This window comes from Dipodomys spectabilis, unplaced genomic scaffold (genome assembly GCF_019054845.1).
Source record: "Dipodomys spectabilis isolate Male_0828 unplaced genomic scaffold, ASM1905484v1 ptg000118l, whole genome shotgun sequence".
In the NCBI taxonomy this organism is placed as follows: domain Eukaryota; kingdom Metazoa; phylum Chordata; class Mammalia; order Rodentia; family Heteromyidae; genus Dipodomys; species Dipodomys spectabilis.
In genome coordinates this window covers 5,399,848-5,412,759 of record NW_024870795.1, presented here as the reverse complement: position 1 = coordinate 5,412,759, position 12,912 = coordinate 5,399,848, and the positions used below count along the sequence as shown (strand labels likewise).

At 45.1% G+C, this 12,912-nt stretch overlaps 1 protein-coding gene across 2 annotated transcripts in view; it reads right to left on the bottom strand.

Moving 5' to 3' along the window:
• Cep85 (centrosomal protein 85) overlaps window positions 1–10,577 on the bottom strand; it is a 41,270-nt gene extending 30,693 nt beyond the window's left edge. Inside the window, exons 1-3 of one of the 2 annotated variants that reach the window (XM_042688513.1) lie at window positions 10,464–10,577; window positions 2,761–2,833; window positions 399–551 (exon numbers count right to left, since the gene is read on the bottom strand). In XM_042688513.1, the coding sequence (XP_042544447.1) occupies window positions 399–551; window positions 2,761–2,815 (208 nt within the window). In that variant the 5' untranslated portion in view covers window positions 2,816–2,833; window positions 10,464–10,577. The remainder of the gene's footprint in view (window positions 1–398; window positions 552–2,760; window positions 2,834–10,463) is intronic. The other variant, XM_042688514.1, reaches the window with a different exon arrangement.
• Window positions 10,578–12,912: the final 2,335 nt, after the last annotated feature.

Sequence of the window (12,912 nt, the reverse complement as noted above, 5' to 3'; positions counted from 1 at the left end):
GAAAGAAAGCCATTTCAGGTAGGATAAATAGAAGAACCAGAAATGAAAAAGAATGCAGTGAGAAGAATCAGACTCCATGAGTGAAGAGACTGACCTTAAGAATGTTCTGTAAATGACAATACACTTAGAATTCAATCCAAAAGGGCTGGGAAGATGGCTCAGTGGTAGAGCGCTTGCCTTGCATGCATGAGGCCCTGGGTTCGATTCCTCAGCACCACATAAGAAGAAAAATCTGGAAGTGGCGCTGTGGCTCAAGTGGTAGAGCGCTAGCCTTGAGCTGAAGAGCTGAGGGACAGCGTCCAGGCCCAGAGTTCAGGCTCCACAACCGACCAAAAAAAAAAAAAATTCAATGCAAAAACAAAAATATATTGGTAATCAAATCATTAATCCAAACTTACCTTCTGCAATATCTGAGCATGATGTCCCAATGGCCGTGTCCCCACTGTCAGCTATACTTGAACAGCGGCTGAAGCGGTTCCGAAAGGCTTCTGAGATAACTGGGGTCTGCCATTCAGTCCCCACAGAACTGCCCTTCTGAATCACACTGGAACCTGAAACAAGAGGAATTATCTACATGTATATGATGCAGTTCAATGAGATCTTTTTTTTTTTGATGCTGTTACCAGGGCTTGAGCTCTTGCTCAGCTTTTTCACTCATGACTAGGTGCTCGACCACTTGGGCCATGTTGCTAGTTCAGCTTTTTTCTGGCTAACTGCAGATAAAGTCTCATGGAATTTTCTAACTTGTCTGGCTACTATAATCCTCAGATCTCAGCCTGCCAAGTAGCTAGGATTATAGGTGGGAGCCACTGGTATATAGCTAATGAGACTGTTTTGAGAAGATCATTTAAACTATGAGAGAATATAACATCATACCTTTTTCTCTTTCCTATGTTCATTTCAGCAACTCTGAGCCACTTAACTTTATGTGAAAATATCATGAGGTGTAAGAATATCCAGGAACAGAAATAAGGCCTACCCTGAGTAGTGGAACACATATACACAAATATCATATTTAATACCAAATACTACTTACGGAAACCTAGAAGCAACAATACTTTATAAATATACTCTAACCTCTCTATGCAAGAACTCTACCACTGAGCCACATTCCCAGACCAATCCAAAGAATTTTTAAGGTTTTACCTTGATGGCAATGCAAAGAAATCACTTACTTTGATGGCAATGCAAAGAAATTATTAAAATTTCTAAATAGGTTAAGACAATAAAGACTAAGATTGACTTTAAAGCTTGCTGTATGACAGTCAGTAGGTAGGAAGTGTTCAACAAATACATGACTTAGTAATAAAAGACATATTCAAATCCTATTTTGTTTTATTTTTGAGAAACACCTTTGTTTGAATGCCCTAGATCAAGGTGACCACCTTCAATCACTCTAGTATAAAGGCCTTTGCTGACTGATCCCTGGTAGTGAAAAGTGAGGGCCTACACTGTTGAGAACAGCATGGGCTGCCTCTATCTATAACCAAACTAGGCTGTCTGGTGACTCAGGTTGATGTACTATGTGGTTCAGAACTATAAAGAAAAGAGCAACAGATTGGGCTGGGAAGGTAGCTAAGTGGTAGAGCGCTTGCCTTGTACACATGAGGCCCTGGGTTCGATTCCTCAGCACCACATAAGCAAAAAGAAAAAAGCCGGAAGTGGTGCTATGGCTCAAGTGGTAGAGTGCTAGCCTTGAGCTGAAGAGCTGAGGGACAGTGCCCAGGCCCAGAGTTCAAGCCCCACGACCGGACCCAAAAAAAAGAAAAGAAAAGAGCAACAGAGTAGGTAAATAGAACATTCAGTAAGAACTTTTTAGGTCAGTCAAAAAATATGAGCGGCTGATGGCTTAGTGATAGAGTGCTTGCCTAGAGTGCATGAAGCCCTGGATTCCATTCCTCAATACCACATAAACAGAAAAGGCAGGAGGTGGCACTGTGGCTCAAGTGATAGAGTGATAGCCTTGAGCACAGAGAGGCTCAAGGACAGAGCCCAGGCCCTAAGTTCAAGCCACAGGACTGAGGTTAAAAAAAAAGTACATGCACACAAACACACACACACACACACACACACACACACTGAAGTTAAAAATACACACACACACACACACACACACACACACACACACACACACACACACACACACACACACACACACACACACACACAGAGTAACTCCCCAAATGAACAATCTGCACTAAGAAGATGTAAAAGGCAAAATCAAGAGTAGCCAGATATCCTACAGCTCACAAAGATCTTGCAAATCAGACAAGATACTATGAATCCAACAAGCAGGCACAGCAGTGACCTGGTTCGGTTATTCCCCTTAGATGAGAATGAGATCTTGATTCTGCTGTGATGAAAGGGGGGGGGGGGGGGGGAGGGAGGGAGGGAGGGAAGAAGGGAGGGAAGGGGGGAAAGAAAGGAGGGAGGGAAAAAGAAAGAAAAAGAGAAGACAGAAATAAGAGAAAGAAAGAAAAGGAGAAAGAAGGAAGGAATATTCAATAAGCTTTTATGAAATTTTAATATATAACCTAGAAGTTGCTTCTGTTGGGCCCAATATTAATTAAAAGGAGGATAAAAGCTGGGCATCAGCCTTTCCACTTTGTATTTGTCCTTTGATCTGAACCATTCTCTTCTGCAGTCACTTAGCTATTCTTTTAGTATGAGCATTTTAGTAAATGCTTGTGGGCTCAGTGTTTCTCTTAAAGAATATGAAATAACAGCAAAAGTTAGGATTTACCTCAGAAAACTACTCACCTGGTGAACTGGGATGAGAGGACCGTTCACTTGGGTATTTTTCTTGCATGGCCATTATAGTTATCTGAGACAACTGTAGAATAAAGGAATAAATAAGCAGTCAGATCTTTCCAGTACAGTAGTTTTTTTCTATTTTGTAGTACTAGAAATTGAATTCAGGACCTCATGCTGTACTTTTTTTTTTCTTTTGCTGGTACTAGGGTTTGAACTAAGGACCTGGGCACTGTCCCTGAGTCTCTTTGTGCTCAAGGCTAGTGCTCTACCAGAGCCACAGCACCACTTCTGGCTTTTTTCTTTTTGCTTATGTGGTGCTGAGGAATCGAACCCAGGACCTCATGCATGCAAGGCAAGCGCTCTACCACTGAGCCACCTTCCCAGCCCCATGTATTGGTTTATTATGAAAGGATTCATATTAAGAGATGCTCAGGACAAGGCATGTGGAAAGAGGTACTTCTTGGGTGTGCCTCTTTCCAAAAATATATATGTATGTGTATGTGTGTGTGTGTGTGTGTGTATTTTTTTTTCAATCCTGTCTTTTTTTTGTATGGATGCTGCATTACTTAAGCAAAACAAATTAAATCATTGGCCAACTTATCAACCCCTAACATGGGGAAAAAAAATCCCAGCAATTTCTGGTAGTATCACTGTTATGAGCTAGGCACATGTCTCAACGTGGTAGAGCAATTGCCTAGCAAGTGCAAGGCTCTAAGTTCAAGTCCCCTTACCACAAAATCAATAACAACAGCAACAATAAAATACTGGCCAACTTAAAATTCAGCTACTCCCCTTCCAGGAAGGAGGTCAAGACCAAGACCAAGACCAAGGCAGGATTTGAGGGTTGAGACTTCAAAGAACATTTAAGGAAACAAACTACAGGGCACAGTGGCACACATAGGTAGTCCTAGCCACACAGGAGGCTGACAGGGAAGATCACGTTCCACTATGAAAGAGCTAGGCAACAAAGCAAGAGACCACCCTACTTATCGATTAAAAAAAAAAAAAAAGTCAGGCACTAGTGGCTCACCCTGTAATCCTAGCAACTCAAGAGGGTGAGACCATAGGATACCAGTTTGAAGCTAGCCCAACCATGAGGCTCTTTTCTTCAACTGATCAGCAAAAACAATGCCTGAAGTGGAGGTGGAGGTATGTCTCAAGTGGTAGAACATAAGCATTTAGTAAAAAAGCCAAGCAAAAGGATGATGCCCACATTCCCACAGCAAATTCAAGGGCATGAGGCCCTGAGTTCAAAGCTAGTACTGGCATGAATAAAGTTAAAAATAAATAAATAAGCCTGGCAATAGTGGCTCACACTTATAATCCTAGCTACTCAGCAGGCTGAGACCTGAGTTCAAAGCCAGCCAGAACAGGAAAGTCTGTGAGACTCTTATCCTCAATTAACCACCAAAATGCTGTAAGTTCAAGTGGCAGAGTGTGCTAGCCTTGAGCAAAAAATCTTAGAGACAGTGCCCAAGCCCTGAGTTCAAGCCCCAGAACTAGCAAGTACTACTGCACACACACACACATACACACACATACAAGCAAACCAACTCCCAATCCTCTACAAATACTCCATTTCTCCTCTAAAAGTAAGCTGATGGGTACCAATGGCTCATGCCATTGGTAATCTTAGCTGTTCAGGAGGCTGGGATCTGAGGATCATAGCTCGAAACCAGCCCCAAAGCAAGTACAGAAAACAGAAGCAAACAGACTCCCACTATGAATCCCATATGGTCCTAGAATCCTACTAATTGTTAAGAAAAAAAAATGGTGCTGGTCCTGGAGCTTGAACTGAGGGCCAGGATACTCTCCCTTAGCTTATTTCATTGAAGGCTGGCACTCTTACCATTTGATCCATAGCTCCACTTCCAGCTCTTTGGTGGTTAACTGGAGGTCAGAGTCTCAAAAACTTTTCTGCCCAGGCTGGCTTTGAACTACAATTATTTATTTGTTTTGGGTCAGTTATGGGGTTTGAACTTGGGGCCTGGGCACTGTCCCTGAGCTCTTTTGCTCAAGGCTAGAGTTCTATCACTTTGATCAACAGTGCCACTTCCAGTTTTCTGTTGATTAATTGGCGATTCAAGGATTTTCTGCCTGGCTGGCTTTGAACTCACATCCTTAGATGTCAGCCTCCTGAGTAGCTAGGATTATAAGTGCCCTACTATAAAATTTTAAAATGCTTTTCTCTTTGAGACCTGAATAAATAAACCTGAACAAAACCAAGTTCAAGTTAACAACTTATTAGCTGTGTTATCCTTGGGAAAATTTCCCAATATATCTGTGCCTCCGTTTCTTCATATAAAAATTATAAACTAGGTACAGTAGTTGGCACAAAAAATGTAATTGTAACACTCAGCAAGACTGAATTTGAGACCAAAACTCTAAAGGAAAAAAAAAGGAAGGGTAAATTATGTATTTAGAAACTTTGGACTTATAACAGCCCCAAAATAACTTGAGACAATTCATAGGACAAAATTTTTAGATGAAATTCAATTTTGAAATGGTAGCAATTCTCTAATATACTTTACTGAACTCAACAGTTTTCTCTTGAGTAACAACTGAAGTGGTCACTAATTTACTGCATATAAAACCAAATGGTACCACCCTCCAGATCTTACCTCTTCACATACTGGGTTAGAGAAGCTTGGCTCAGTAATGAAACGTAAACCTTCAACTTCAGCACTCAGAAGGCAGAAGTGGAAGGATGAAGAATTACAGGCAAGCCTGGGCTACACAGAGACCATGACCCCGCTTCAACTATGGCCTGTATCATTTACGGGTAGTACCAATTTATAGGCAGCTATTCAATTTATAGGTAGTGAATTTATGGTGATACTAGTCACTAGCAATAAATTACCTATCAATATAAAAATATCAAAATTCCATTGAAGCACCTCTACATTTTTTGTGCATCTGCTAGTCTCTCAGTCCTAAGCACTGTCCCTCAGCATTTTTTGCTCAAGGCTAGCACTCTACCACTTGAGCCACAGCTCCACGCTGGTATTTTGGTGGTTAACTGGAAATAAGAGTCTCATAGGGAGCCAGGCACTGGTGGCTCACGCCTGTAATCCTAGCTACTCAGGAGGCTGAGATCTGAGAATCGCGGTTCAAAGCCAGCCCGGGCAGGAGAGACCGTGAGACTCCTATCTCCAATAAACCACCAGAAAACCGGAAGTGGCGCTGTAGCTCAAGTGGTAGAGCGCTCGCCTTGAGCTGAAGAGCTGAGGGATAGCGCCCAGGCCCAGAGTTCAAGCCCCATGACCAACCAAAAAAAAAAAAAAAGAGTCTCATAGGGTTTCCTGCTTGGGGGTGGCTTTGAACCATGATCCTCAGATCTCAACCTCCTAAGTAGCTAGGATTACAGACATGAGCCCACCTTTTAAAAACAAGAAACAAAACAAAAAACCAAACCAGGGTCTTCCCATATATAGCAAATTCAGACTGGCACTGAACCTCTTCCCCCTTTTTTTGGTTGATGCTGGGGTTTGAACCAAGGGCCTTGCACTTACTCAGCTTCTTTGCTCAGCCGATGCTCTATCACTTGAGTCATGTCTTCAGCCAAACTTTATGCTGGTTACTTTGGAGATGGAGTCTCTTGGACTTGATCTTAAACTGTGTTCCTCCAGATCTTAGCCATCTGAGTAGCTAGGATTAGACATGAGCCACCAGCTTCTGACTTGGCACTAAATTTTTTATCTTTCTGCCTTAATCTCCCAAGTCTAAGGTTACAGGCATGTGTCACTACACACAGGGCCATTATCCTTTTCCCTAAAGGATAACAAAACCAGGTCAGGAGAGATGACACATGCAAATAATCCAAGCACAGGACTAGAACAGGTGGAGGCTAGAACTAGAGGATTTCAAGTGTGAGGCTTAATCTGGGTTACAAAGCAAGACTCTCAGAAACACAAAACAAAGAATTTGAGTTAACATGGAAAGTGAATAAAAATAAATATGTTCAAAGTAGATTGTATGTATGAAAATAGAATAGTGAACTTGTTAAGATTGTCTTAGGAATGCAAGGCACTGGTGGCTCATGGCTATAATCCTAGCTACTCAGGAAGCTGAGATCTAAGGATCACAGTTCAAAGCCAGCCCCAGGCAGGAAGGTCCATGAGAGACTTTTTGGTCAGTTGTAGGGATTGAACGCTGGGCATAGGAGCTGTCCAACTCCTCTTCACCTCCTGCCCAGGCTGCCTTTGAACTGTGATCCTCAGATCTCAGGCTCCTGAGTAACTAGGATTACAGTTGTGAGCCACCGATGTCCGGCTGCGTGAGACTCTTATCTCCAATTTTAACCACCAAAAAATCAGAAGTGGAGCTGTGGCTCAAAGTGATAGAGCACTAGCCTTGAACACAAAAATTCAGGGATAGTGCTCTGAGTTCAAGCCCCACAATGGGGAAAAAAATTGTCTTAAAGGAAGAATAAAGGGGCTGGGAAGGTGGCTCAGTGGTAGAGCTCTTGCCTTGCATGTCTGAGGCCCTAGGTTCGATTCCTCAGCACCACATAAGCAAAAAGAAAAAAGCTGGAAGTGGTGCTGTGGCTCAAGTGGTAGAGCACTAGCTTTGAGCTGAAAAGCTGAGGGACAGTGCCCAGGCCCAGAGTTCAGGCCCCACAACTGGACCAAAAAAAAAAAAAAAGAGGAAGAGTAAAGGACACAACTATTGAATGTTAGTAATCAAAATTAAAAACTCATTTAAAATAGCATAATGGTAGGCCCAGTGGATCAGACTTCCAAATTCAGAATAACAATTAAAGCTCCCCCTTAAACAGTGTTACCCCTAAGACTACACAATTCCATTCTTAAGTGGTCCTTCTGTATCTTTAAGAGAGTGGTTTTAGGAAACTCTGGATACTAAAATCCACAGATGTTCAAGACTCTAATATGGAATAATGTAGTGTTTGCACGTAGTATCTATGCACATCCTCTCATGCATTTAAATAATCTCTATAGAAAATGTATAGTGGTACACCTGTAGGCCAAAGTGGAAGGAGTCATTTTAGCCCACAAGGTTAAAGTCAGTTTGGGCAACAAAGACCCCATCTCAAAAACAAAAAATAAAGCCAGGTGTTGGTGGCTCATGCCTATAATCCTAGCTACTCAGGAGGCTGAGACTTGAGGATTGCAGTTCAAAGCCAGGCTGAGTAAGAAAGTCTGTGAGATTCTTATTTCCTATTAAGCAACAAAAGGCCAAAAGTGGAGCTGCAGCTCAAGTAGTAGAGCACTTGAGCCAAAAAGCTCAGGAAGCTAGGCACTGGTGGCTCATGCCTGTAATCCTAGCTACTCAGGAGGCTGAGATCTGAGGATCATGGTTTGAAGCCAGCTTAAGCAGGAAAGTCCATGGGACTCTCATCTCCGATGAACCACAAAAAGCCAGAAGTAGTGCTTAAGTGGCAAAGCATTAGCCTTGAGTAGAAAGCTCAGGGACAGTGCGCAGGCCTGAGTTCAAGCCCAGGACTGGCACCAAGGAAAAAAAAAAAAAAACTAGTCCTGAGTGGGAATTAGCAGGAATGGGGAACGCTAATGAAGAGAATGAATGAGGATGAAAATTGTTTATTTGCACATATGAAAAAAGAATGAAACCTGTTGGAATTAAGAGGAAGTAGCACAGAGAGTGATAGCGGTGATGCTGGTCCAGACAAATTGTATATATATGTGGTAATATCACAATAAAACCCCCCTCGTATAACAACATATGCTAATTTAAAATTTAATAAGTTCCAGTCAGGTGCTAGTAGCTCATGCCTATAATCCTACTCAGAGCCTGAGATCTGAAGATCATTGTTCAATGCCAGTCCAGGCAGGAAAGTCCATGAGACTCTTACCTACAATTACCAAAAAAAAACACAAAAGCAGGAAGTGGAGTTGTGACTCAAGTAGCACTTTCAAAGGCACTAACCTTGAGTGAAAAAGCTAGGAGACAGTGCCTAGAGCCTAAGTTTAAGCAACAGGATCAGCATGTGAGCACACGTGCATACGCGCACCCCCACCCGCCCCCGCCCCCACCCCCTCTCCCAACATACAAGTCCTGATGTGTGTGTGTGTGTGTGTGTGTGTGTGCGCATGAGCTTGCACTCTGAGGGGTCTGGCCCCTGTCCCTCAGCTCAGCTCAAAGCCAGAGCTCTACCACTTGAGCCACAGCACCACTTCTGGTTTTCTGGTTGTTTACTGAAGTCTCAGAGACTTTCCTGCCAGGGCTAGCTTTGAACCATAATCCTCAGATCTCAGCCTCCTGAGTAACTAGGATTACAGGTGTGAGCCACTAGCACCTGGTTCTATTATATATATAAGGATATATTGGGCTGGGAAGGTGGCTCAGTGGTAGAGCACTTGCCTTGCATGCATGAGGCCCTGAGTTCGATTCCCCAGCACCACATAAGCAAAAAGAAAAAAAGCCGGAAGTGGCGCTGTGGCTCAAGTGGTAGAGTGGTAGCCTTGAGCTGAAAAGCTGAGGGACAGTGCCCAGGCCCAGAGTTCAGGCCCCACAACCGGACCCAAAAAAACAAAAACAAAACAAAAAGGATATATTCTAATAAATGTATGTTTTATGATATATATGTATGTATTTATATGTTAAATATAAACATAAATTATATAAATGTTTATTTATATCCTATATATTTATTAGAATATATAAATTCTAATAAAAGATAATCCCTAAAGTAATAGGGTCCAGGTATCTCACGTGATCAGTATATCACCACTCTTCCTCACCTGGTAAACTATTCTACCAAAATTTAGTGAGCATCTAACTTGCCTAATTCTGTGCCACCTTCTCAAAATATATTGGTGTAGTAAGGGGAAAACATCGGTAGTACACACCTGTAACCCCAGCACCTGGGAGGCTGAAATAAGATCCTGAATTCGAGGTGAGGATGAACTACTTATCTAGATGCAGTTACAAAACAGAGGAAGAAGTGGTGAATATGCTATTAGACAAACAAACAGACTTAAACTTCCAGTCCATCCAAAACACCAGCCCCTCCTGGTGTCATAGAGCTCCTTAACTTCTTCGCCATTCCTGACACCTTACCTGTTGCGGGAGGGGCGGGAGGCTGCCCACACTCTTGCTTTCTTCACATTAGATGCCAGTAGTAATCCCCCAGTTTTGACTCCAAGGCTGTCTCCAGACATTATCAGATATCCCCAAAAGCAAAATCGCCCCCAGCTCACAAGCACTGGTCTAGGGGACTCTGTCCAAGTGCTCTCTGTCCGCCCCCCCCCATCCCACCCCAGGGTGATCTCTCTATGCGTCTTCAAACTTCCCTTTCCCAGGGAGCAGCTACCTGACCTCTCCAACTAGATCAGCGCTTTGCGTTTCTGGGTCTTTCTAAGTTCTCCACCCTACACTTTCTGAGGACTCAAACTCGTTTCACCTAGCCTTGTCCACTGCCCGCTCTCTCCCTGACCACTGGCACGAGCCTTGGCACACTCCCGCTGCATTGACTGACAAAGAGAAACAGGCAAAGGGGGGGGGCGGGTAATGTGACTGAGGCTGTGAGACTCAAGGTGGTGGGAGCTGAGGTGACGGCTTAGTCACGGAGCGCATGCGCTCCGCAGTTCCAGGATTTCACCCCCATCGCCCCCCCCCCCCCCCCCCCCCCCGCCACACCGACGAAGGTGTATCCGAAGTATACCCGCAGGCTACGGAAGGAGGAGGAGCAGGGTCGGCCGCTCCGACCGGAGCTCCCAGAGAGAACTTACACAGGCCTGAAAGCGGGCGACAAAGTCCCTCACTCGGGGACACCAAGTGCGGCTACCACGTTCACCACAAGCGGCAACTCCGTCCGTCCCTCAGCTCCTATAACGGCCGTTACACGCCCGCCAGGCCGCACGCCCCGGAGCGCGCGCCCTCAGGCTCCGCCCCTTTATGGATCCCAACCAATAGGGCGTCCAGCCGCGTGAGTTTCTCTCCCCTATGTTCCCACTCCAGACCAATCGAGAGTCGAGCTGCATCGATGTCCCACCCTGTGCTCGCTGCCCTCCGCGCGAGGGGGGGGGAGGGGGAGGAGGCCCGAGGGCGGGGGTGCCGGGCGGGGGCGGTGGGTCGTACTGCGCATGACTCAGCCGAGATCTGCGGCGTTGTGCCGCGCCTCGGAGTCGTGTCCTCTGGCTTTTACTCAGTTCGGCCAGTAGGTGGAGTAGAGCTCACCGAGTCCTAGAGCGGCCTACTGAGCCTGGGTCAGTAGGAAGCTGATGGCCTGGGCTTGTGGGAATCCACTCAACCGGCCTCACCTTCCTTCCACTCCACTACCCAACTGTCGGTTCCCGCCCCCGAAGAAAGGGGTCAAATGACCCACACAGGAGGCGGGTGTGGCCGGGGTCACTGGCTAGTTTGGAGTCTTGGCCTGATTTACTGGATAATAAACCTGGGTATGATAGGTAGATGATAGGTAGAGGACTTTTGTTAACATGAACCTTAAGTCTGATAAGTTTTCAGACTGTTTTTGTTACTGTTTTGTACCGGAACTGGGGCTTGAACTCGAGTCGGTAGCACTTGCTTAGCTTTTGCTTTTTTTGTCAGTCGTGGGGCCTCAACTTTGAAGAGCTGTCCCTCAGCTCTTCAGCTCAAGGCTGGCGCTCTACCACTTGAGCCACGGCGCCACTTCCAGCTTTTTCTGTTTATGTGGTGCTGAGGAATTGAACCCAGGGCCTCATGCATGCGAGGCAAGCACTCTACCACTGAGCCACCTTCCCAGCCCCTTGCTTAGCTTTTCTAATTGAAGGTTGGTGCTCTACCACTTGAGCCGCAGTTCCACTTCTGGCCTTTTGCTGGTTAGATGGAGTTAAGAGTCTTACAGACCTTCCTTTCCCAGCTGGCTATAAACCATGATCTGAAGATATCAGCTTTAAGTACCCTAAAGTCCCTTAATATCTCAGTCTCAGGACCTTAACGGTAGAAATTATATTTTCTATTATGTCAAATTTTTAGGGATATTACTTCTCTTTTCTAGAAGGCCTTGAAGGTAGCCTTTGATTCTCTAATCAAATTAAGAGGCTTCTTTTGTTTTGCTTTTGTGGAGCTTGAACTCAAGGCCTGGGAGCTGTCCCTGAGCTTTTTTGCTGAAATCCAGTGTTCTACCACTTCAAGCCACAGCTCCACTTCCAGTTTTCTGGTGGTTAATCGGAGGCCCATGCTGGATTTGATCAGTGAATTATGATCCTCAGATCTCAGCCTCCTGAGTAGCTATGCTTATAGGCCACCAGCACTAGGCTTTTTTTTTTTTTTTTTGAGAAAGTTATGTAATCTACATTATAACATAGGTTCTGTAACCTAGGCTGGTCTGTAACTCACTATGAAGCCCAGATTGTCCTCAAACTCACAATCTTCCTGCCTCCCCCTCCAAGGTACTGGTATTTCAGGCTTATACCATCATGCCAGATTTTTTTTGAGGGGGGGGGGGGTTGGTCATGGGGCTTGAACTCTGGGCCTAGGCACTGTCCCTCAGCTCTTCAGCTCAAGGCTAGCACTCTACAACTTGAGCTACAGTGCTACTTCCGGTTTTCTGGTGGTTAATTGTAGATGAGTCTCAACGACTTTCCTGCCGGGCTGTCTTTGAACCATGATCCTCAGATCTCAGCCTCCTGAGTAGCCAGGATTACGGGCGTGAGCCACTGGCACCCAGCTCATGCCAGATTTATCTATCTTTTCCATCAGATCCACTGCAAGCATCCCAAGGAGTTGGGAATCCACCAATCAAAACATAGTTGATTCCAACACAAAAAAAAATTTTATTGTCAGATTGTCAGTATACAGATACCTGGCCTTGGCGTCCTTGTTGGCCTGACCTTTATCTTCTCAGTGCCTGGACCTACTCAGGCTTCACCCAGCTCTAGACTGGAGCAGGTGGTCAAGGATGCCCTTCTTTAGGCCAAAGCCTGGCTACCTTGGCCAGTAGCCCTCTTCTGTGCTCATCCTTGCCAACAGGGCTCTCATTCTCATCCAGCTTCCTTCTCCGTCTTGGTTCCTCTGGACCTGAGGCTCACAGGCACAAGCCCTGCAGATGCTGCCATTATCACAGTCCCTGGCCACTGCCCAGGTATGAGGGAGAGAATGGGCATTGGCCAGATTGTGCCCAGCCATGCTAGGGATGCAGGAAGATGCAGCAGCTGGCTGTATGTGTGCAGGCCCCTTGGTTTCTATCCCGCCTCC